The 20,636-nt window shown below is 46.2% G+C and overlaps 3 protein-coding genes across 10 annotated transcripts; all 3 read right to left on the bottom strand.

The window, feature by feature from the left end:
• Positions 1–668: 668 nt before the first annotated feature.
• Positions 669–5,908, bottom strand: LOC108030088 (protein zer-1 homolog). 2 transcript variants are annotated; one of them, XM_017102749.3, is made up of 10 exons: positions 5,559–5,907; positions 3,945–4,301; positions 2,814–3,625; positions 2,629–2,753; positions 2,398–2,569; positions 2,181–2,342; positions 1,960–2,121; positions 1,635–1,784; positions 1,305–1,550; positions 669–1,238 (listed from the first exon to the last, which is right to left on the bottom strand). In XM_017102749.3, the coding sequence occupies exons 2-10, from the start codon at positions 4,243–4,245 to the stop codon at positions 1,077–1,079; spliced, it is 2,292 nt and encodes a 763-aa protein (XP_016958238.1). In that variant the 5' UTR covers positions 4,246–4,301; positions 5,559–5,907; the 3' UTR covers positions 669–1,076. The 2 variants fall into 2 exon arrangements, with proteins under 2 accessions (XP_016958238.1, XP_016958218.1); XM_017102729.3 differs by having other exon boundaries at positions 1,305–1,784; positions 5,559–5,908.
• Positions 5,909–6,408: 500 nt separating this feature from the next.
• LOC108030318 (poly(U)-binding-splicing factor half pint) lies at positions 6,409–12,197 on the bottom strand. 7 transcript variants are annotated; one of them, XM_017103166.3, is made up of 5 exons: positions 12,032–12,197; positions 11,286–11,379; positions 8,601–8,895; positions 7,864–8,367; positions 6,409–7,803 (listed from the first exon to the last, which is right to left on the bottom strand). In XM_017103166.3, exons 1-5 carry the CDS (start codon positions 12,032–12,034, stop codon positions 6,789–6,791), a joined length of 1,911 nt encoding a protein of 636 aa, XP_016958655.1. In that variant the 5' UTR covers positions 12,035–12,197; the 3' UTR covers positions 6,409–6,788. The 7 variants fall into 7 exon arrangements, with proteins under 7 accessions (XP_016958655.1, XP_016958665.1, XP_050741911.1 ...); XM_017103176.3 differs by lacking the exon at positions 12,032–12,197 and adding an exon at positions 9,769–10,957 and having other exon boundaries at positions 8,601–9,393; XM_050885954.1 differs by lacking the exon at positions 12,032–12,197 and adding an exon at positions 9,769–10,957.
• Positions 12,198–12,765: 568 nt separating this feature from the next.
• Positions 12,766–20,399, bottom strand: LOC108030492 (protein cueball). Its single transcript, XM_017103384.3, has 4 exons — positions 19,984–20,399; positions 14,190–15,594; positions 13,793–14,126; positions 12,766–13,735 (listed from the first exon to the last, which is right to left on the bottom strand). Exons 1-4 carry the CDS (start codon positions 20,072–20,074, stop codon positions 13,634–13,636), a joined length of 1,932 nt encoding a protein of 643 aa, XP_016958873.1. The 5' UTR covers positions 20,075–20,399; the 3' UTR covers positions 12,766–13,633.
• Positions 20,400–20,636: the final 237 nt, after the last annotated feature.

Raw genomic sequence — 20,636 nt, 5'->3', positions numbered from 1 at the left:
TAACTTTAAATTTCGGGTACTCCCTAATCTTTGAATCTATAAAAACTCGAAACTACTTTCATTCAATTTTGAAAACCCTAGTTTTAATTTAAGTTTAAAAGTTTAACTTGCGTAGTTCATTTTTTGAAGTACAAAATTTTAATGAGTTTCCTGAGTTTGGTTTTAGTTAAACTAAATAAATTGCTCAATTATGGTAATGGTTGTAATGTGATGATCAAAAGAAAAGTTCAACTGTAAGATTGTAAATTAAGAACAGAGGGAAGTTGTGGGAGAAAACTATCATGTCATGTAGTAATTCAGATGGTAAAAATAAAGTCTAAGACACAGGCGTGACAACGCTTACGAATCAAATTATATATAAGTAATATAAGATAACTAATGATAACATTCAGTGTTATAAATATTATTAATGCCAAGCGCAGAACTTTTAAAAACTGTTACTTGCAATTATTTACATTCGCTTACGGTCTAGTCTCTATGGGTCTAGTTTACATAGCTAGATTATGCAGAACGATCCTCCGGAACTTGGAGATATTAAGGTGGTCGATGCGAAAGCACAAGAAAAGTGGGGAGTGGGCATCGAATAATGAACACAAATCTAGGAACAGATCGCACAAATTCAATACGTTTATCTATGTAGCTAGAGAAAGAACTATCGATCCAGGGAATTGAATTCTTAAGGATTTATTTAATCTCCAGCTGTCTTGCTTCTTCTATTAGTTATTTTATCCTCCTCTTTCCGGTTTTAACAATATTTACACTTCTGACGGCCTAAATAGAGCGCTGGCTTACAACATGTGGTACATCATATACATATATAATCTAGTAATTATGTAATTATCGAATATTTTGCTTGCTTTTGCTTCATTAGGATTTAGTGGCTTAATTCTCGCGTAGCTTAAACTTGCATATATCTTCTGCTCTCGCTGTAAACATAAAAGTCAAGGGAGAATCTCTTGAACAGCATAACACTTGCACACTTGCCATAAAACGGGGAACAGAGGAAGCAGAAAAAAAACATTACAACAAACTCGAATCCTAAAAGTAAGGTGTTATCCTAGATATCAGCTTGGCCCCTAGCCCTCGACCATGCGATCCGATCCCGAGTCGCACTGCTCTATGACCAGGCGGGCGATTCGCTTGATCTCGCAGTAGGGACTCTCGTGCTCGATCAGCTCGTTGAGGATCTGGATGCCGTTCTCCTGCTCCACCAGCTGGCAATATTTTTCGGGGTAAACCTGAGAGGGATGTGTATGAATTATTTAAGAACGCTGTATAGAAATATGGAGGCTATAGACACCAACCTGCGTCAGATTGGCCAGGGCCCAGACAGCCCAGTGCTGGCACTGGGGCGTCTCGTAGCAGCGCACCAGACTGAGGATCGGCTCAAAGCTGCGGTAGTTGATGTTTCGCTCGCTCTTGATGTTCCACCGCTGGATGGCGGCCACCATGCGCTCCAGCACGTGCTCCCGGCTGGGCGTCTTGATCGTCCATGCATCCGCACCGTCCGAGGCAATGTGCGCCAGCACTCCAGCCGCATTGTAGCTGACCTGGAAGCGCAGGTTAGCATGGTTAGCACTGCCCACCTCTCTCTCCCGCAATCTCGCCATCAAATTCGCACTAGCACCACCCACCTCGATGCCATCACTCAGGGAGTCCAGCAGGCGGGCGAACACCTCGATGAATTCCTGGGTCATCAGCTTGGGCCGCAGCCACTTGACCTCGGCCACGTTGCCCAGCAGGCCCATCATGTTCCGCAGCAGCTCGTCACGATCCGGGAAGGTCTATTGCAGAAAATACAGATCGGTTTAGATAGGTTTCTATATGGAGGAAGCAATCCTAAATGCAAATGAGACCAAAGCAGTCTTCACAGCAGTTCTTGAATAAGACAATGAATGTAGATTTATAGAACTCAATCCTCAGTTTTCTGTATATGGAGCAAATCCCGTTCAAACTTACATGTAAACACTTGAGGAAATACTCCATGCCGCGCCCTTCGAGGAATCTCTTACAATTAATAGCAGTCTCATCGGTTACGTTCCACATGGTGGACCAGGCCACCTCCATCACATCGTCGAAGACGGAGCGAGTCAGGCGATCCTTGATCAGCGTCAGCATGGTCTACAAGAACAGCATCGATTAATTCAAATTCCTGCAGGATTTTGTTGCGCTAGACATACACTAACGACGCCCAGCTCGCCCAGGAAGAGCTTCTGTCGCCCATCCACTTGGCAAGCCAGAGTGTTCAGCAGATAGATGGCTATGCGCTGGACAAATCCCTCTTGCTCCGTCTTGGAAACGCCGTGCAGCAAGATCTTGATGAGACGCTCGTACTCGAAGAGCTGGCAAATCAGTAACATTAGCTCGGTACAGATAAAATGTAAAATCAATCCTTACCACATCGACTGGCATGTGAAACTGGGTGAGAGTGAGGTAACCATTCCGCAGCATGGTGTCGTCGCTGAGATGCATCTCCATGCCATTAAGCAGCGTCCGAATGATGTGGTTGCGCAGAAGTGTTCCAAACTTGGAGCGATCCCTGCCTTTCACAATATAGAACAGTGTGGCACTAGAAAAAGTTATCCGTATTAAAAAGGGCGTCTTAATCAGATTAAAATATAGACTTACCTGCCGGAGATTTGCATGTGCTTGAACTTGAGATGCCGATCCATGGCAGAGAGCACAACATCCAGTGCTGTGTGAATGTCCTTGCAGTTCTCGAAGCGGAATAGATGGTACAGATCATTTAGTACCTACAAAGGAAAAGACGGAGAACATAAAATCAGCTTAGTCCAACCAATTCCCAGACTCACCCTTGTCAGTAGCACTGGTCTGTCGTGATAATAGCGAGCTGCGGTGAGGATCTGCTGCTCGTTGGCATCGCCAGCCACTTCCAGAGCCGGGATATCGTGTCTTTTGCATGCCCAGTGGGCCGTGTGATAGAGTCCGAGGAACTGCAGCGGTCGCTGGGTGCGCGACGCCAATCCCGGGATGTCGGTGAGGGCAAAGTTCTGCTCCGTTTTGGTGCTGGGCGTGGAACTGGCACTCGTCGACTCCTTGGTGGCCACTCCGTTGCCCGCCAAGTTCGTGCCCGAGATATCTAAGTGAGTGAGATGCCGCAGGTTGTCCATCAGCATCTCCAGCGTTTGATCGGGAAGATCGTAGGTGCCGTGGCCATTCCCAGAGCTGGATATGGATATGTCCAACGTGCAGAGACGCCTCAAACAGCAGATGGCATGCAGCTGATTGGCAATGGGCCACACATTGAACAGGATAAGCGTGTGCAGATTGGGCAGCGAACCCAGGGCCTCCAGGCTGAAGTTGGCCAGCACGCAGGACGTCAGATCCAAGTGGCCCAGATCGTGCAGGTGGGCGAACTGCAGCCGGTGGTGCATCACCACGCCGTTGAGCACCAAGCGCCGCAGGTGGGGACAGGTCAATTGGAAGTCCACCGGGTCCTTTTCGTTGGGCTCCGCATACTGCAGCAGATGGGAGCTGATGCCCAGCTCCAGGGATCGCAGGCTGTCGCCGTAGTGAGCCAACAAGTGGTGGGATCCCACGGTTATCATGTCGCAATACCACATGGACAGAGCGAAGAGCTTGTGGCGCATCAGGGTCTCCAGCCCTGAAAAGTTTGAAAACGGGGTTTTAATATGCGGATCAAATTGTTTTAAATTTACAAATGATACTATAATTAAGTTGTTGACGCGGTTTAGATTGCTATAAAACAAAATGGCCCTGTCCAATTACTCTAGAGAAAGGTTATGTGCTTGAGATTTACATAAATTTACATATGCAGTCCACGCCTAAATTGATTACTTTGAAGGTTTCAAAACAAGTTTTATAAGGTTTTGAATGTCCAACGGACATGATCTCCGAGTGAATTCTGTCCAATTACTATTCAATGGAATTTTACAACCCCGGATGCTGGGAATCCAGCTCACCTATGCTGCTCAGCGTGCTGTTGCGCAGATTGACGATCTTGAGCGATGTACGCTGTGTGTCCTTGAAGAGGCGGATGACGCTGTCGTCCAGGGGGCGATTGAAGCGCTGGTAGTTCTCCAGAAAGCCGTCGCAGATCTCGTTGGGCAGCACGATGCCCGGGTTGAGGCCGCGCTTGCCATCGGGGCGGAGGCTGCTGATTATGTCCAGGTTGTTGCACAGCTTCTGGTAGGCGATCTCCTTGAGGGTCAGCGGCTCCTCGTCCAGCGAGCCGTCCTCCATCAGCCGCACCTTGCAGCTCATCTTCGGGCCGCAGTTCCTGTGCTCCGCCAGTGGTGCCTCAATGGTGACCCTGTTGTCTGCAACGAAACGGAGATATCGTAGGGATGAGTCATTGCTAGCTTACAGTGTGTCTTTTGGTTAGCCTTCGCTACATATTTCGTCATCGCCCGAAATGAAAAACTACTTGTTTTTCAATCCTAAACTTCTTGTCATATTTATAAATTACCAGAGTTTACTAGGCAGGAAGTGCATAGTGACATTTGGTGCTTTCTGAATCATCATCAGCATCTGTGATAAGATTTCCTTACTATAAACTATTTAAATACCTATATTATTGTATTTCTGTTTTAAAGTCACAAATTTATGACATCATGATTATAATGAAAGTGATCTTATACGATTGATAATGAAATTAAATTGAAAACAGGTTTCCCCTTGAAGACATTTCCTATAAAAACTATTGTAGACAGACTTTAACTATAGTTAATATACAATTTTATAAAGTTAAACATTTTAAAAAGTTTAGCAGAATAGAATTTAATTCCACTCTAGGATTGCAAGTCACTAAGGAAATGACTTGACCTTTAGTTGAAATCAGCTCTATTTAAGATTACAAACATTATTGTTCATTGGCTTAGTAATGGAACCCATTGATATTGGGACTTTCTGTTATTCTTAAGGAAAGGTGTTTGTTGACACCATATGATCTTTAATGGCTATTCCTCATAAAAACATAACTAATGCTTTGTTTTAGCATGGAAAGTGGCCTGACCTTAGCACTGTGGAAACTTGCACTCTCTTGGTGACTGGCCAATCTTGCCCAGACTTTCGGAGGCACGTGCCTCTTGGCTTTAATCCGCTTGCGGCTCTTGGGTTCCGATGGCCACTATATAGCGTTACATAACCAAGGCTCATCCAATTGGCCAGGTGAGATGGGGATACAGCGACTATAATCTCGGGGCAGTCTCACTCGAAGACCAAAACAAAGTGTAACCCGTATCGTGTGTGTATGCACAAAAGACAAACTCGAGTTCCACGGCTCACACAGGCACAGGTATCAGCTATCGCAAGTGTGTACAATATAAAAAATGCCAACAAACTAAATGTTTGCCTGTGTGCGGGTGCGTAGTTATTGAAGACAACGAAAAAAAGCTCAAAAAACACTATAAAAAGCGTCGGTCTGTCTGGCTTATCTGGGCGACTAGACAAAACGGAAAAACCTGACCAGCACGGAACTCCAAAGTGCGCGAGAACAGCTGTCCGGGTATTTATAACCCGAGTCCAATACCAGCCGTCTGCATCCGAGGGTCCCCACATCCCCACGCTTTCTGTACCTTTTATCTCTTAATGTCGCCCCAAAAAAGCAGCCTCCAAAATCCCTCGCTGCTTTTGCCTTTGCTCTGCCTTTGCGTTTGTCTTTGCTGCTGACTTTGCCTTTGCCTTTCTTGCCTTTGCTTGGCCACTGCTGCTGTGTCTTTGATTGCTTTTGCCAGCGATTCAACGAATTGCGAGCGTTTTTCCCGCGATCGCGCAGCCTTCTTCCGATAGCCGCGGCACTCGAGCGCCTGCAAATGCTATTTGTTTTTCTGCTAACTCGCGTTTTTCGTATGGAAATCACTTCATTATTTTGATTTCTATTTTCTTTCTTCTCGGCAGCGTGACCAGATGGCGGAACTGGAATAACGGTGAAAAATACCTTCACTTGGTTTCAGGAATGTATCGGTCTATCGATAGTTTTGATTAATGTGTGCGCTGGAGATGGGAAAGGCGGCAACAAAATTTACTGACAGCTTTTGAATTTTCAAATTACAGAAAAATGTTTTTTGGTTCCAAACATTGAATCTGGCACCAAATCATATATATATTTTATTTCCTGCCTATAAAGAGTAACATTATAAAAATTCAATGCTTCTATTGAAAACCTTTAAGTCAAAAACTTCCGATTACAGTACTGATTTTTCTCTTTGTTCAAAATTAAATAACTTTGAAGCATAAAAACAAGCTTAATAAGTGAAATCCCATAACCAACGTTTAAATTGTTTTCTTAGACCTTTTTTTTAATTTTTTAAAAAGTAATGTTTAGTTTAATTTCGGTTTAACATTAAACAGAAACTTCTAGAATACATTTCTTCCCTTAACATTATTGTTTCTTAATTTTTAACCCAAATATCAACACAATCCAAGTTTTAATGGGAAACTAATATTTATTTTGTAAGTTAAGCGCTGAAATTAATCAAATGTAAATTTACACGTTGTTAGTCGGCCGCTGTGTGCTTGATTGGGCTTTCCTTTGCGGTTTTCTGTGTTCCGAGGGCAAGCAATAATACAAAAACACTGAAAAAACCTCCCTCGCTACGGGGATCTCTCTTAGAATCTTTAAATCTAAATCACTGCGTTGCAGAATCATCATCATAATCATAATTGTAATCTGGCTGCCTCGCCGCTCAACAATGGTCGGTTGTCTCCGGACTGGCGTAATAAATAAACTTGCATCATTTTCGTTTTAGGTGCTACGTAAAAAATGACAGAACAAAGATCGGGGTGGATCGGGTCAACTCCTTCTTCTAGCCGGACAGGTCTCCCTGATCGAAGATGCCCTGGTCATAAAGCTCGGCCACAACTCTTCGGCCGCCAAAAAACCTGCCGTCGAGCGCTTCCTTTCCTCGCATGGCCTCCGCGCCGGCCGAGAATTCCACGAAGATCTTCACGATGATCTCCGCCTCGTCGTCGTCCTCGTTCTCCGTCTGCTTCTCGTTGAAGATGATCACCCGGCTGACGGTGCCGAATTTACTGCACTCCTCCTGGATCTCCTCCTGCAGGGTCTCGTCCACGTCCTCGGGACCAACCATGTTTCGCAGAATGATCACCCGTGAGTCCACCGGCCGCATTAGCCGCTGCATCACCAGCTGCCTGGCACTCTGGCCCTTGATGGACATGTTCTCCTGCTGCTGTAGCGTCTGCACATCGCCCTCGTCCATCAGCTTCTTCTGCAGCTCTTCCTGTTGCTTCTCGTGTGCCTTCTTAATGTTCTCTGAAAGATTTGCTGCCGTGACAGCAGCATTATTCGCAGCGGCCGAGAGTACAGCAGCTGCGGCTCCATTGCTGGCCTCCGCGGCCGACAAAGTGGCCACTGTGGGCACTATGCCCACACCAACACCGCCGACAGACATGGGCAGAGTGGGCGTGGCCAGGAGCGCGGGCGGCGGAAGAGTGGGCACCACCGGCTGGAGAGGCTGCAGGCCAGCCGGAACACCCAGCAAACTGGGCGCCACGGGAGAGGGTGCCTGGAAAATTCCGGGCGGAAGAAGGGCAGGAGCCGCCTGAGCCAGGGCAGGATGCAGGGCAGCTGCCGATGTGGCTGCTGAAACCACTGGCATGGCGCCCACCTTGGTGACCACCGCTCCGGCGGCCATGACGGGAGTGTTCTGTGACAGGCCCAGCACTGCATTGCTGGCCACCGCGTCCAGGGCCTGGATCTTGGCCGTTGCCGCCGCTGCAGCCACTGCCGCGGCCGTGGGCATTGTGGAGTTTGTTGTGGGACAGGCCAGGGCATTCGGCGGTGTGATAGAGCGACCCACTCTGCAAAGGACACACTCATTAGATCATCTCATTTTAATTTCCCAAGTATGACCAACTCACCTCAGTAGCTGTCCACCCAGATCAAAGAGATTCATGCTGGCGATGGCCTCGTCCATGGCCTGTTTGTTGGCATACTCGATGAAGCCGTAGCCCTTGTGCGTGTGCAGGGAGGTGCCCTGGGCCAGCTTGCAGTAGAGGATCGGTCCGAAGGCCTCGAAGACGCTCTTGATGTCCTCCTCGGACAGGTCGGGATGGATGGAGGCCACGTAGATGCGGTTGAAGCTCTTGGCCTCCTCCTGCACCTCGTCGATGACCTGCTGGGCCTGTGGCATGTTACTGGGTCGTCCTACCTTGATGTTCCTGCCGCCCATCAGGGCTCCGTTCATCTGCTCCAGCGCTAGCTGGGCGCCCTCGGGTATCTCGTACTCCACGAAGGCGAAGCCCTTGTGCTTCTGCGTGATGGGATCCCAGGACATGTTGATGGATTTGATGGGACCGAAGGGGGTGAAGGCCACGCGAATTGTGTCTTCTTTGAGCTCAAACGAAATGCTGCCCACGTAGACTCTGCAAAGGGAAGGGGTTTAGTTTCTGGTTGTGTAAGGGAAATAAACAAAGTAACTAATGGCTGTTGGAGTCAGATCTTATCAGCTAAGGGGGCACAGCGATGGGCGCCCTATCAACTGCCTCCAGTAACGCGGAGCCGCAGTCGTGGGAGCCAATCTTCGCCAGAAATTCATAGATTCTACATCATTCGGTGGACCAGAGTGTTCCCTCACCCCTAGATGCGCCCAACTCACCTGCACATGAGCGCCAATGCCTGCTGCCTCTGAACCTGAGTCCGCTGGGTGGCCAGCTGCTGCTGCTGGTGGGCCAGTGTCTGCTTCATGAGCACCATCTTGATGCTCTGCTCCATGGCGTACTTCTTGGCCTTGCTGACCAGGTCGTGCTGCTCCGAGGAGAGCTTGGGCAGGGCGCCGCCCAGGAGGCCGAGGAGCGCCGAACGGGTGCCCGGACCGAACTTGACATCGCCCGTCTGCTTGAGGTCGTACAGGGGCTGCGAAAGGTAGGGAATTTTCGAATCCGTGGACTTGCCTAGAATTGGGAAGAGGGATTAGTGCATCTCATACTGGGGAGGGTTCATGTTCAGTTCAGTTCATCGATCATCAGCTATGCAATTTGTTTGGGATTCGATTCGACTTTTCATTTGACTTGTTCGTTTTATTTCTTTTTCTGTTGCCCGTTTCCGAAGGCATAATTGGCATGGGACAGACAAATTGGGCAAGAGATTGCGTTTGAAACCGCTTAAATAAAGACAAAAACTGCCTGCTGCCTGCAAGAAAGATGAAGACAAAAAGGAAAAAATAAGAAAACAAATTGTTAATCATATAGTGGCTCCTCGAGCGGATCAGTTGGGATATTTGGAGCGCGCTTGCGATGGGTATCAATCGCTATTCTTATCATTGATTATTGGATACTTAAGGTTATGGCATATTATTTCACTTTTCGTTTCTTTTGCGTTGGATGAGAGTCTTTCTATGAGTCTATCGTTTATGCAGAGGGGCTTGAGTTTTTGTCATTTATTTGTCAAGGCTGGAAAATGCAAGAATAAAAAGAGAAAGCTCCCGTCAAATAAAACATATTCGCTTATCGGTAGGCAATTGATTGATATACGTAGTGTATGGGATGCAAGTGTGGATATCATATATACATATACCATTAACAAAATATGCATATAAGGTAGGAGGTGGTAATGTGTCGGGTTATGTGTTACGGGTATATCAAATCAAAATTCATCCGCTGGACAAGGCGAACTGGGCACACAGCAGGACATCCGGGGAATCCCCTCCAGGTGAAGTGGGAAATCAAAAATCGCGGGCTGTGGGCCGGGGACTTGGGGATTGGCCGATCTCCTCGCGTGTGCTCAGCTCTGGCGAGTAGTTCATAAAATTAGAAATTATAAGCAACCTTAGGTGCGGTTTTCGTATTCGTATTCGTATTCGATTTCCATGAGTTGGGGCGCGGTAACTGACTTGAAGTAGGGTCACACACATTTTACATTGCTCAGTGATAAAAAGAGAAAAATAAAAAAAAGAAAACAAGACGCTGAAACGATAATAAGAGCAACAATATGTTTAAGTTGGTTAGGTTCTCCACCGCCCTACCTACATAAAGCTGATAACTACCCACGGTTAATGTTTCTTCTAGGAAGACAGAGGCTCGCAGGGAGCTTGACCCAAGGGTCCGGAATTAAGTTTAGTACTAGATGCGGATGATGATCGGAAAGATCGTTTACTTGGAAACTGATTAGTTGGATGCTTGGTACCCCACTTTGAGAGATCGGACAAATGACAGGACGGACGGTTGGTTGGTTGATCTCAACTAGCTAAGACAAAACACAAAATCATTGGTACTTAATGTAAATGCAACCAGGACAGGACCGGAGCCAGAATCAGAACCAGATCAAAGAGTCTCGGGAATCTCAGGATCGGGACCCGGATCAGTCCCCGGCTGGCGGCACGACGACGTGGTGGCGAGGTGGTTAGAAGCGGATTAATGTCGATGGCTGTACTGGTTGGGCTTGGTTGTTTTGTGGCTGATTGGTAGTAGTAGTAGATTGGTAGTAGAGTAGTAGTGGAGTTATCTAATTGGTCGTCTCTCTCTCGATCTCGAATACCCGCGATCTCGAATACCTCGTCTTCGAGCTCTCGAGAGCTCGACAAAACTTATGTCTTAGGCGAAACAAACTTAAAAGGAGAAAAACGCTTACGAGAACTAAAAAAGAGAGATATAGAAGAAAGAGAAAGAGAGAGATAATAGTTATATATGCATTTTGGATTAGTTCTGGCGATTCGTCGACTCGTTTCGGTTTTGGTTTCGGTTTCGGTATTGGTATCGGTTTTCGTTTTCAGGACTCACTGATGCCCTAGATTTAACAATAATGCGCATACGCATTTCATTGCGCTCTCGCTTTCGTTATTAAGCATACATATATGTTATCGTTATCGTATTCGTTTCGTTTATCGACTGGGGATCGCGCCTTTTTCGATTATTTGGCGATAGACTGACTCTCAATTCGATTTGTTTGACTCTCACCTCACCTCACACCTCACAGTCTGAGTTAGAGTTCATCGTGCGTTTATGAAGTCTGCAATTACTTAAGCAGAACAAAAAGAAAAACCGATTATTTAGTGGCGTCAGTGCTGCCCTTAGATGCAACGGAGTAGAGTAGTAGAGTACAAGTACAAAGTAGGAGAGAAAATATAAGATGTGCTTATGTTTTATGCTTGGACAACCAAAAAATGCAATACAATTCGGAGGGCCGTGGATCCTCCTCGTGGATTCCGTTCGTGGATTGTTGCTTTCTTGGTTCAACCTACGTGCCAAGCTCGTTCTCAGACACACACAACAGTTTTATTGCTGATCGCCACGGTTATCATTCCATCATACATAGCTATTTATAGACGCACAGCTGGGAAACTCACCCGAGTCGGAGCGCGATCTTTTGGTGGCCGGCATATCGCTGATCTCGCGCTGATCATCCGAACGCGGTGATCTCGATGCTCTGTCGTTGCTGCCCTGTAAGAGAAAGGGTTAAAGGGGGTTAAGTAACATTATTGGCCTAGTAATCAATTCAACAATTGGATTTTTTTAATTAAATAAAAAGGTCACCAGATGGTGGGTAATCTCGACACTGTTTTCCATTTAGCAGGTATGCCCATGGGAATAGATAAAAGGGTTTCACCATATGGTTAAATGTTTATATATTCCACTATGGATCATTAATAGTTCTTCAAATGCATTGTCCACTCATAGTTTTTATCGAGTACGCCTCATCCAGGTAGGTCTACACCTTCACTCTCACATCTGTCCCGCCTTTTTCTCAGGTAAAGTCCCTCCATGGGACCAGAGGGCTGTACTTCTGTGCGGACGAAGCCCGAGGTGCGAGAGCGCGTGGGTTAGCGTTAATTCGGGTAGATACACATCCGCCGGGGTCCGCAGCTGTGACGTACTACTTCCCAATGCAGGCAAGGTCACGGAGGGGTGCTCCATCGATTGCACCCCCAGCCACCAGCACCCCCATGGAACCCCCCGAACCGCTCACTGCAACGCCGCTGGCTAAGTACCGAAAAATGCGCAGATTTCACCGTGGACCGAAACACGCGATGTGGAAAACCAATTTAAAATACTGTCCTGCGGAGCAACTGCATCGGGATTCGCTAGTACTAACCATGCTCGCTGTTTTGCAGTTGTTATTGTGGCGATTCGTTGTCCGCAACGCTGTTATTGGCCAACTTTTATTTCCGTGCGAAAAATTTTTGTCAAGATGGATACGAAATAGTGGTGGAACTTAAGTCGATGATTCCACTTTTCTAAACATCGATTGCTTGGCGTGACTATCGATGTTAGGCAACAGTGTAGCAACGCTCATAGCCGATATGATTATACTAACGGTTATGTATTTTTACATGCTTATATTACATTTTTAATATAAAAGTAATTTATTGTATTAATAAAAAAAAGTTTAATAAATTTCTGCCAAAAAACTAATATTAAAAAAAGGCCTAATGTGTGTATCAGAAAAAACAGCCTCTAAAGTAATTGAAAAGTGTTTAAACTTAGAATTCTTTAATTTAATTTAAATAATAGAAAAAAACTTTTTGTTGGAATATCCCCACCTGTTGTACAATAATTTATCGGTGAGATTTTGCGAGCACTGGGGCACACTTGCATCTCAAAAAGCCCTGGTGATCGCAACGACTTTAAATTTTGGCGTAAACCACTGTGAAATATTTGTTCTCGAAAAAATAGTTCACGTGTTGAAATCGCGACCAAAAAGTGGGCAATGACAATGGTTTCTTGTTTCTGTTAACTGGTTGCCTCTGAAAATATGCATTGTAGGCTGTAAATGTGTCATGCCGGCTCTTACGAGACAGGTGAAATGCGGGTAAGCACACTCTTCCATTTACAACTGCATGTAGTTCTTCTTTATTCAACCCTTTTCTTAAGGACTACGACTAAAATTAAACTATGCAATAATATTTACAACTCTCGATCTTTCTCTGAGAGTCTCGCCCATTTTGCTGGGTCACTTCTCTGACGCATCTAAAGTAGTGCACGATGGGGATGAGGAGAGCGGGAAGGGATCACCCGGTGAGGCAAGATTTAGCAGATTAGTGGGAGGGGAGTTAATCTATTGTTTTCTTTTTACACAAGAACAGGAACTTGAACAGTGACTCATATGAAAGAGTTAATTACAACAGCTCAGGGTGTTAGTAATCACAATTACAATGCTCTATTACGATCTAGTCTTGGTATTCGTACGTAATTCTCTTTTTAAAGCTAATGTCAGTCGCGCGACTTGCTTTCATATCAACATGACGAATTCAAAGTAAAATCCGAATCAAAAATAAAAAAATCCAAATTTCGATGGAGCTTTGAGCTAAAATCCTAGTCCTGGGATAAAATGATCCTGCGAATAAATTAGCGAGACCGAAGCACGCCTCCCAGGATCGCTAAGTACACATGTTCGGCTTAAGTAAATGGTTTGGTTTGGCGAGTGTTAAGTAAGTGTTCCAGGCTCATCAGTTGTAGGTTGCTGTTGCTTCTGCTGCAGGTGTTGCATGTTGCTGGTTGCATGTTGCTGTTGCGGGCTTGTTGGTTTCTAGTTTCTGGTTGCTGGTTGCCTGGGTGAGCACCTTGGCGGCTAACGGGGTCGAGGGCCGGGCGGGCAGCAGCTTTTCAAGCTCGAATACCAATCCGCACTCGACGACGACGACTATCACAAGGTTCAGTTTTTTCGGGGGGCAGGTCGTTCTCCGTCCGCCGCGCCCTAGTACAGGTCATCCTCCATGTTGTGGATGAGTATCTTCTTGTCCTCCTTGCAGCTGGACTTGGCCAGCGTCTGCTCCACCATCTTGGGGTCGAAACAGGGCTGCAAAATGCCAAAAAAGTTAGATGGCTTCTATGGAACTAAAAGTGACAGGCCTACCGTTTCGCAGATGTTCATGTTGCAGCAGTTCTCTATCGTGATCTCGCACTGCTCGGTGGCCAGTGGGCGGTTGGTCAGCGGCGTGTCTCCCGCCGAGTTGGTCCTGGCCTGCTTGCGCACCACAAAGGTCTTCCTGATGCGCGGCCGCTTGGGTTTGTACAGGCGACGGATTCCGTGCACGATGACGGCCAGGAGCAGCAAGCTAGACGTGATGCCCACGACCAGGATGATGATCACGCTGCTTGTCCACACTGTGGGCGTGATGCACACGTCCAAGTGCTTGTATTGCGGAACGGCGATTTCGGTGCTGTTTTCCTGGGCCAGTTCCACACAACTAAGGGGCGACAGAAAGTACAATTAGTTCAAGTTCCTTGCGAAATCCTAAAAAGCGACTTACATATCATGGCAGCCGAAGGGCACATAGGTATTCGGCTCGTGCTTCAGCAGGCGGCAGAAGAGGGAGCAGATTTCCGTGGAGTTCTGCTCACAGCGGGCTCCTCCGAAGTTGGGAGGACACTCACAGCTGGGCGGTTCATTCTCATTCTCTGATACCAGGCAGTGACCGCCATTAAGGCACAGTCCGGTGCACTTGTTGACCTCGCAGCGCTCGCCCTCGAATCCCGGCTGGCAGAAGCACTTGGGGTAGGCCTGCTCAGACATGTAGCAGGAGCCGTGAATGCAGTAGTGGTGGCACTCGCGGACCTCGCATCGAGATCCCTTGAAGCCGGTCGGGCAGATGCACAGATCGGTGGCCGCCTTGTACTGGCCTCCGTTCATGCAGCGCTCATCCTCCAGAACTTTCATCTTCTGGTCCAGCAGAGAGCGTATTTCATTCTTATTGGTCTGCTCGTCCAAACGCTCCTTCACCTTGCGCACAATGCTGGCGCAGTGGCTATCCTTCTGGAGTCTCTGGTAGAAGCCTGTGCGCACCACAATTCCTCGCGCCTCCTCGCTGAGGTTGGCCACGCGCACCAGCGGACTGACCTCGATCACCGGCTCAGGATCAAAGTTCGTCTTATCCGTGGAATCCTCCTCCTCATCTGGCTTGGCAGTGGTGGTCACCTTGATCACCCGGACTTTTGGATGACTCCAAACCGCCTTGGTGGTCTTGTCTGTCCAGTAAATGGCATCGTTGGTCACAGCCAGATTGAGGGGTTCTTGGTTCTTGTCCTTCAGCACCAACTGACGATCGGAACCGTCCAGCTTGGAGCTCTCCACCGAAAAGTATATGCCGTCCAGGTCGTCAATCCAGAAGAGACGATCCGAAAATTGGTCCACCACAATGCCCTTCGGCATGTGGATGGAGGCGTTAACGATCGTGGTCCTGTTGCTGCCATCCAGATTGATCCTCTCCACAGACGGCTTCGAGTGGTTCGAGTTGGTCCAGTAGAGCTTCCGACGGCACACATCCACGGCAACGCCATCAGGTCGTCCTCCTTCTGCACTCAGATCCACCAGGACCTTGGGCGCCGACGAACCGCGGATGGGGGCGAAGAAGATCTTCCTGTGCTCGGTGTCCGACCAGAAGAGGTTCATGGTCAGCGGATCGTAGGCCAGTCCGCCCACGGTTTCGTTGGCCGTGCGCGCGATCGTCTGCTCCACCACATGGGAGGCGGCCAGGAGATCCCTCTTCAGGGAGAATATGCTGCCGTTCTGGTGCTTCAGGTCGTTAAAGTAGATCAGCTCCTCGGACTCGTCGAAGGTAAGGGCGGACAGCTCGTCGAACTCGTGGGCGGCGGTGGCTATCGTCTGCCAGTTACTGTCCATGAACTGGATCCTCGACCTCAGCGTGACGGCAAAGTCTGTAATTTGGTTATTAAAGAATTGTTTTCGCGAGTGTAGAAGAGTTAGTCAGCTAAAAAGCTTAAGTGTTCTTCATGTTTTAAAATCACTTTTAAAAGTTTAGAAAAGTATGCCACAATATATTTTCCATCGGTAAGTAAGACAGTTTACTGCATGCTTTTCGGCATAAATATAAGTGAGTTGAAAACTCCTCATTGATTATAAGAAGATTTAAAATATTAAATTTGCAAATAACTAAATTTATTAATGATTTCATAGCGTTGACCACTGTTTCGGTGGATGTTTAAGGCGACTTGTATTTATCACAAGTCAAGGGGGCTCAAAAAACGAAAGTAACTAGTTTTTCCCACCCGGACTTATTTATCGACCGATCATCGACACGACAGGTACGTGATCAATACAAAGTTCACCGTTTCCCCTGACTCATTTACCATTTATTTAAACCACTAATGACTACAGGATAATCGAATACCTACGTATATCTAGGTAATCTTATCTGGCCACCGATATGCTGTGCGAACGTGAAAATGGCAACTGTTAAAGTCAAAAATAGTTTCTGGAAGGCTTCTACAATTGGCAAACGTGACCGAGGGCATCACTTGACTGTAGCACTTCGATAAGAGCACGAAGCTCCAAAGACCCCTTGCTTTATTTGCGGAAATTAAGCTCAATCAAAGGCAAGAGACCCTCAAGTGGTCGGGCCCCCCGCCTAACAGCCGGCATTAAAGTTGCCAAAAGTGTCGCGAATGCCAATCAAGCCCCGCCATTTGTGGAAATTGCGACTCGAATTGGGTTTTGCAACAGTGTTCAGGCAATGAATTCTGATCGAACTGCGTTTCATTTTTATTAATTGATTATTTAATGCGGCGCCGCCTGCCGCGGAAAATCTAATGCCTGGTTCCAAGTCATCAAAAAGAAAAGGTCCCTAAGGTCTGGACTGATAAGGCGTTGTAAATTAGTCAACGGCGACGAAGATCCGAAGACGTCAACCTGCAAGAGCCCCAGGGAAATCCCTTGATACGTAATGTCATCTTTCTGACCTACGAAATCAGTTTTAATCACTGATGTTCCTCAAGGCTATTGCCGGTATCTGATTTTAGTTAAGACTGTAGTATTTACTCGGTTTGATTTACAATAGCCCATTTTGTTGGAGAGGGCAACTGGTTTTGGGTAATATCATTAGGTATCTGACATTTATATTGAAAAACTGGCTTGTGTTAAAGCGTTTTTAGTCATAACCGATGTATTTAAAAGCTTAATACCCTTTTAATTACCAACTTTAATTAGCAAGTGTGTTGAGTTCTCAAAAATAATGTGTTCTTTCTAATGAATTCGAATTCACAAGTTGTCCAGCGTAAGTGACGTCAGGATCAGGCAATGTTATAATAGTATCAGTTCCCTAATCAATGGCAAACTTGAAACTTGTACACAAAAACATGGCGGTCCCAAGATGGGCGTGCAAAAATCTGGTGTATACATGAGTTGATAAGCGTTCCTCGGATTTGGATTTCGATTTTGAATACCCCCAAACGAGATCAAGGAACCTGTTGCCAGCGCTCTGGGGGCGTGTCATTTAGTCACTCATTAAATTAGCCAGGCAGGTGGGTAAAATGCGACACCTGCCTCCATGCAAACAGATAAAGCAAACAATCCTGACTCGCTCTTTCCCCTTCTCCGCTCACGGAAATGGGAAAACGGCAGCTGGCGGAACAGAAACATCCGAAATGGCAACAGTTCCGCATGGAACCGAGTGGTGTTTGTTTTACATCAGTATCACGGCTTTACTTTCACAGTTCCTTAAGCAATGACCCCATAGACAATCGATCAGATCGATTATCCATCATCCGCGACCTGGTCATTGGCCCCAGCTCTGTGGCCAAACACACCTTTCTAGGCCACTGTCGCTGTGAAAAGACCGAAAGACCACAACAAAATGCAAAATCGAAATCAGACAGCTAGGTGCTAGAGAAACTCGTTTAACTGCAAGTTATTTTGTCTCAAAGTGGCTCTAAATCCTAGTTACTACTGGTGGGCCAAGTTATTGGTTATTCATGATTCATTCCAATTATCGATGGCTGTAAAACAGAGCCGCAAAAACAAAAGCCAGCCAGCATTTACCATTTACCACTCGAAACGCAGTTGCGAACGAACCTTTCGGTCGACCTCCACGCTTCTGGTTTGAGGTCAACGTTTTTATCGATGCAGAAAATGCTAAATTGGCAATAGACCACAATACCTACGTGTTGCCGAGTTCACCCGTGGAGCGGTTGAAAACTACTGGGGGAACCTGCAAAAACTGATCCTACATTACCAATAGCACAACAGTACACTTCTTATTTGTACTAGTTGCCCCCTTTAGTTCTTTTTACCACTAACTCCCCGTCGTACTTTTAAGTAACTCAAATGTACTTGCTACTTTAACATCATAAGTAGTAGTTAAGCTATAAAACGTTTTAACAACCTGACTTGTGAAATGTTAAGCCGCAAATTTAAGTATGTGAATAACCAAAGGGAATTTGTTTCTAAAAAGTTTAAGCTCATCTGTTAAGTGATTAACTAAGAAGTCATTTTTGTGCAATTTTGAGTGCTTAGCTAAGTGATCTACAATAAAACCTCGAATATGTGAATGCTGCATCAGCATAAAGATTAAGTGCTCAAAGGAAGACAAGTGCCAGTCTTCGGAATTTATGTGCAAGGCTAGCAAAAAGTGTTTCACATTATTAAGAATTTTTCTGCATGAAATGGAATTCGTGCTAAAGTTGATAAAGGGTGTTATCGTATTCGGGAGTGTTTAAGATGACGAATCAAAAATAGTTTAGGAAGTAAGTGGATTGTACAGTGAAGTGATTAAATTAAAACATCCAACTCAAAATAAAGGATTTACAGTCCTGGGTCTCTTCCGGCCATTACTCGACAGCCACTGAAGTGATTGAGATTTACGATGGCTACTTGAAATGCCTGATAGACCCACGGTCAATAATTCTTATGGCTGGCCCAATACAATTCATGAAATAGCCGGTATCTCTCGAAATGCCAGTAAGATATGGATTTTCACACGGCTTTTGGAGCGTCACGGTGCGATTTCCACCCATTACCATTATCTAATAGTGAAGCGAGCAAGTGCTAATGAAATGCCCTGGAAAAGTTCCCAGCTCGCACGTGGGGCCCGCCGATCTCGTCGCTAAAGACTATATGTTATATGTCAAGTCGGATCGGGTTTCCAGATGGCTGTTTCTGAGTACATTTACCCAAGCAATCTGTGCTAGCCCGATTAGAAGGGAATTATATGGATCTTTCGCCTCGGATTGCGATACAGAAATTCCACGACCGCCGACGTTTGGTTTTAAGTTATACAGAATAGAGGTGGGGCAGAAGTAGGGCTCTGTACTTCTCTTGAAACGAGAAACCCCTGGGGACTGTTGAAATATAAGAAATCGCCGAAATCCAAACAAACCGGCAAACGCGCTGTGGCATACGTGACAAAGTAAATCGGCCACATGGCGGCCTAGGTGGTGGCAAATGCCGACTACAGAGAAGCTACATGCTGGTGAACCATCCATCGAAAGGATATTGATGTGGATTATCGCAGAACTTCCCCTTTCACAGAGCTCAGTTCAATTTCAAATTCAAATTTTCACCTTCACCTGATGGTCAGTGGTTTTTCCAGTTTGTGGAGCTGGAAGTTTCGACGGTCTAACTGTATTTTGCCGTGCAGCTACAAGCTTTCCATCAGCCTCACAGCAAGGATATTAAACCACTATTAGTTAGGTTTTTAAATCCTTGAATTATGGGTTATAACTAGAAAATGGCTCTTTTACCAACTGTTTGTTTATCTGTGAACCTTGAATTTAGGCAAGTTCAACTGTAGTGCACAGTTGTTTTTGCCGGCCACGTTGAGCCCGAAAGAGAGTGAAAGATAGAGCGAGAGAGAGCGTGGAGTAACCCATTCCAGGAGAAAGCGCAGCAACAACAACACGACATCGACGAGAAAACGTCTAATAATAATGAGTATCAGACATCAGAATTTAGCTGTTTGGCTATTGGTTATCAGCTATCAGCGACGTGTGCATCGATAGCAGAAGCGCGCCTCTGCCACTGATAAAGGAGATAACGAAAGAAATCGTTTTTTACCGGGGCAGCTCCGATAGTCAGCTGATAGCAGTCACAAACACATGCGTGCTCGTTGGCAATATGCTGCGGGTTAATGTCAAGCGATTACATAAGACCCCTGGCTGCATTGTTTATGTCGAATTGATTTTAAATTGAAATCTCGACGACGGCAAAATGAAGGTGAGGCCACGGCGTTGCCAGGTGGGCAGTAGCTCCTCCTAACTGTTCTTATCCTCCATTCCACCTTCGCACTGGAAGGCGCTGGCCGATGGTCTTACCCCATTCCAGTGGTGTTCCGCGGACTGTCAGAAGGCAGGTGGCTAGCATTAAACAGGGCAGAATCGCCATTCCGATTCGGGTACGGATCATTATGCAGGTGGATTATATATGTAGCAGGGACACCTTCGATTGCACAACCGCCTGGCTTTATGGTTATGTTACGGGAATTGATTTGCTGCAGTGCCGTTGCTCTGCCGATTGGAAGGGGATTTGCGGGAGGGAAGGAGTCTAGAAAACAGCGCGCTGATTTTACGGACTTTCGGATGGGTTTTGAAAAAGCGCGCCACGGGACACGGTTACGAACCGTTCGATCCGACAAGTTTTTTTAAACTAACTTTTAAATTCACTTGATTCGATCGGAGCTAGCAACTCCATGGCTGACAGTGTTGCCCTGTGAGCACTAAAAAGACGTCGGCAACACTGGCAAGGGGTCGATAGATTTCGATAGTTTTTATCGAGAAATAAATTTAAAACAAAAAACATTTTTTTGTAAATTAGAAAAGGTTTGTAATCTCCCATTATTGCGCTTAGTTTTATTTACATGTGGTAGAGTGAAAAGGTTGACTTTCGGGCCTTAAAATATTGTATTATTGAAGGGTTATACACACTTAAACAAAAGGGAAAGCTGGAGTTCCTTCTGTTTTTTGAACTA

Source organism: Drosophila biarmipes, chromosome 3L (assembly GCF_025231255.1).
Source record: "Drosophila biarmipes strain raj3 chromosome 3L, RU_DBia_V1.1, whole genome shotgun sequence".
NCBI lineage: Eukaryota > Metazoa > Arthropoda > Insecta > Diptera > Drosophilidae > Drosophila > Drosophila biarmipes.
The sequence above is the reverse complement of the archived record's forward strand: the minus strand, read 5'-3'. Positions and strand labels throughout refer to the sequence as shown.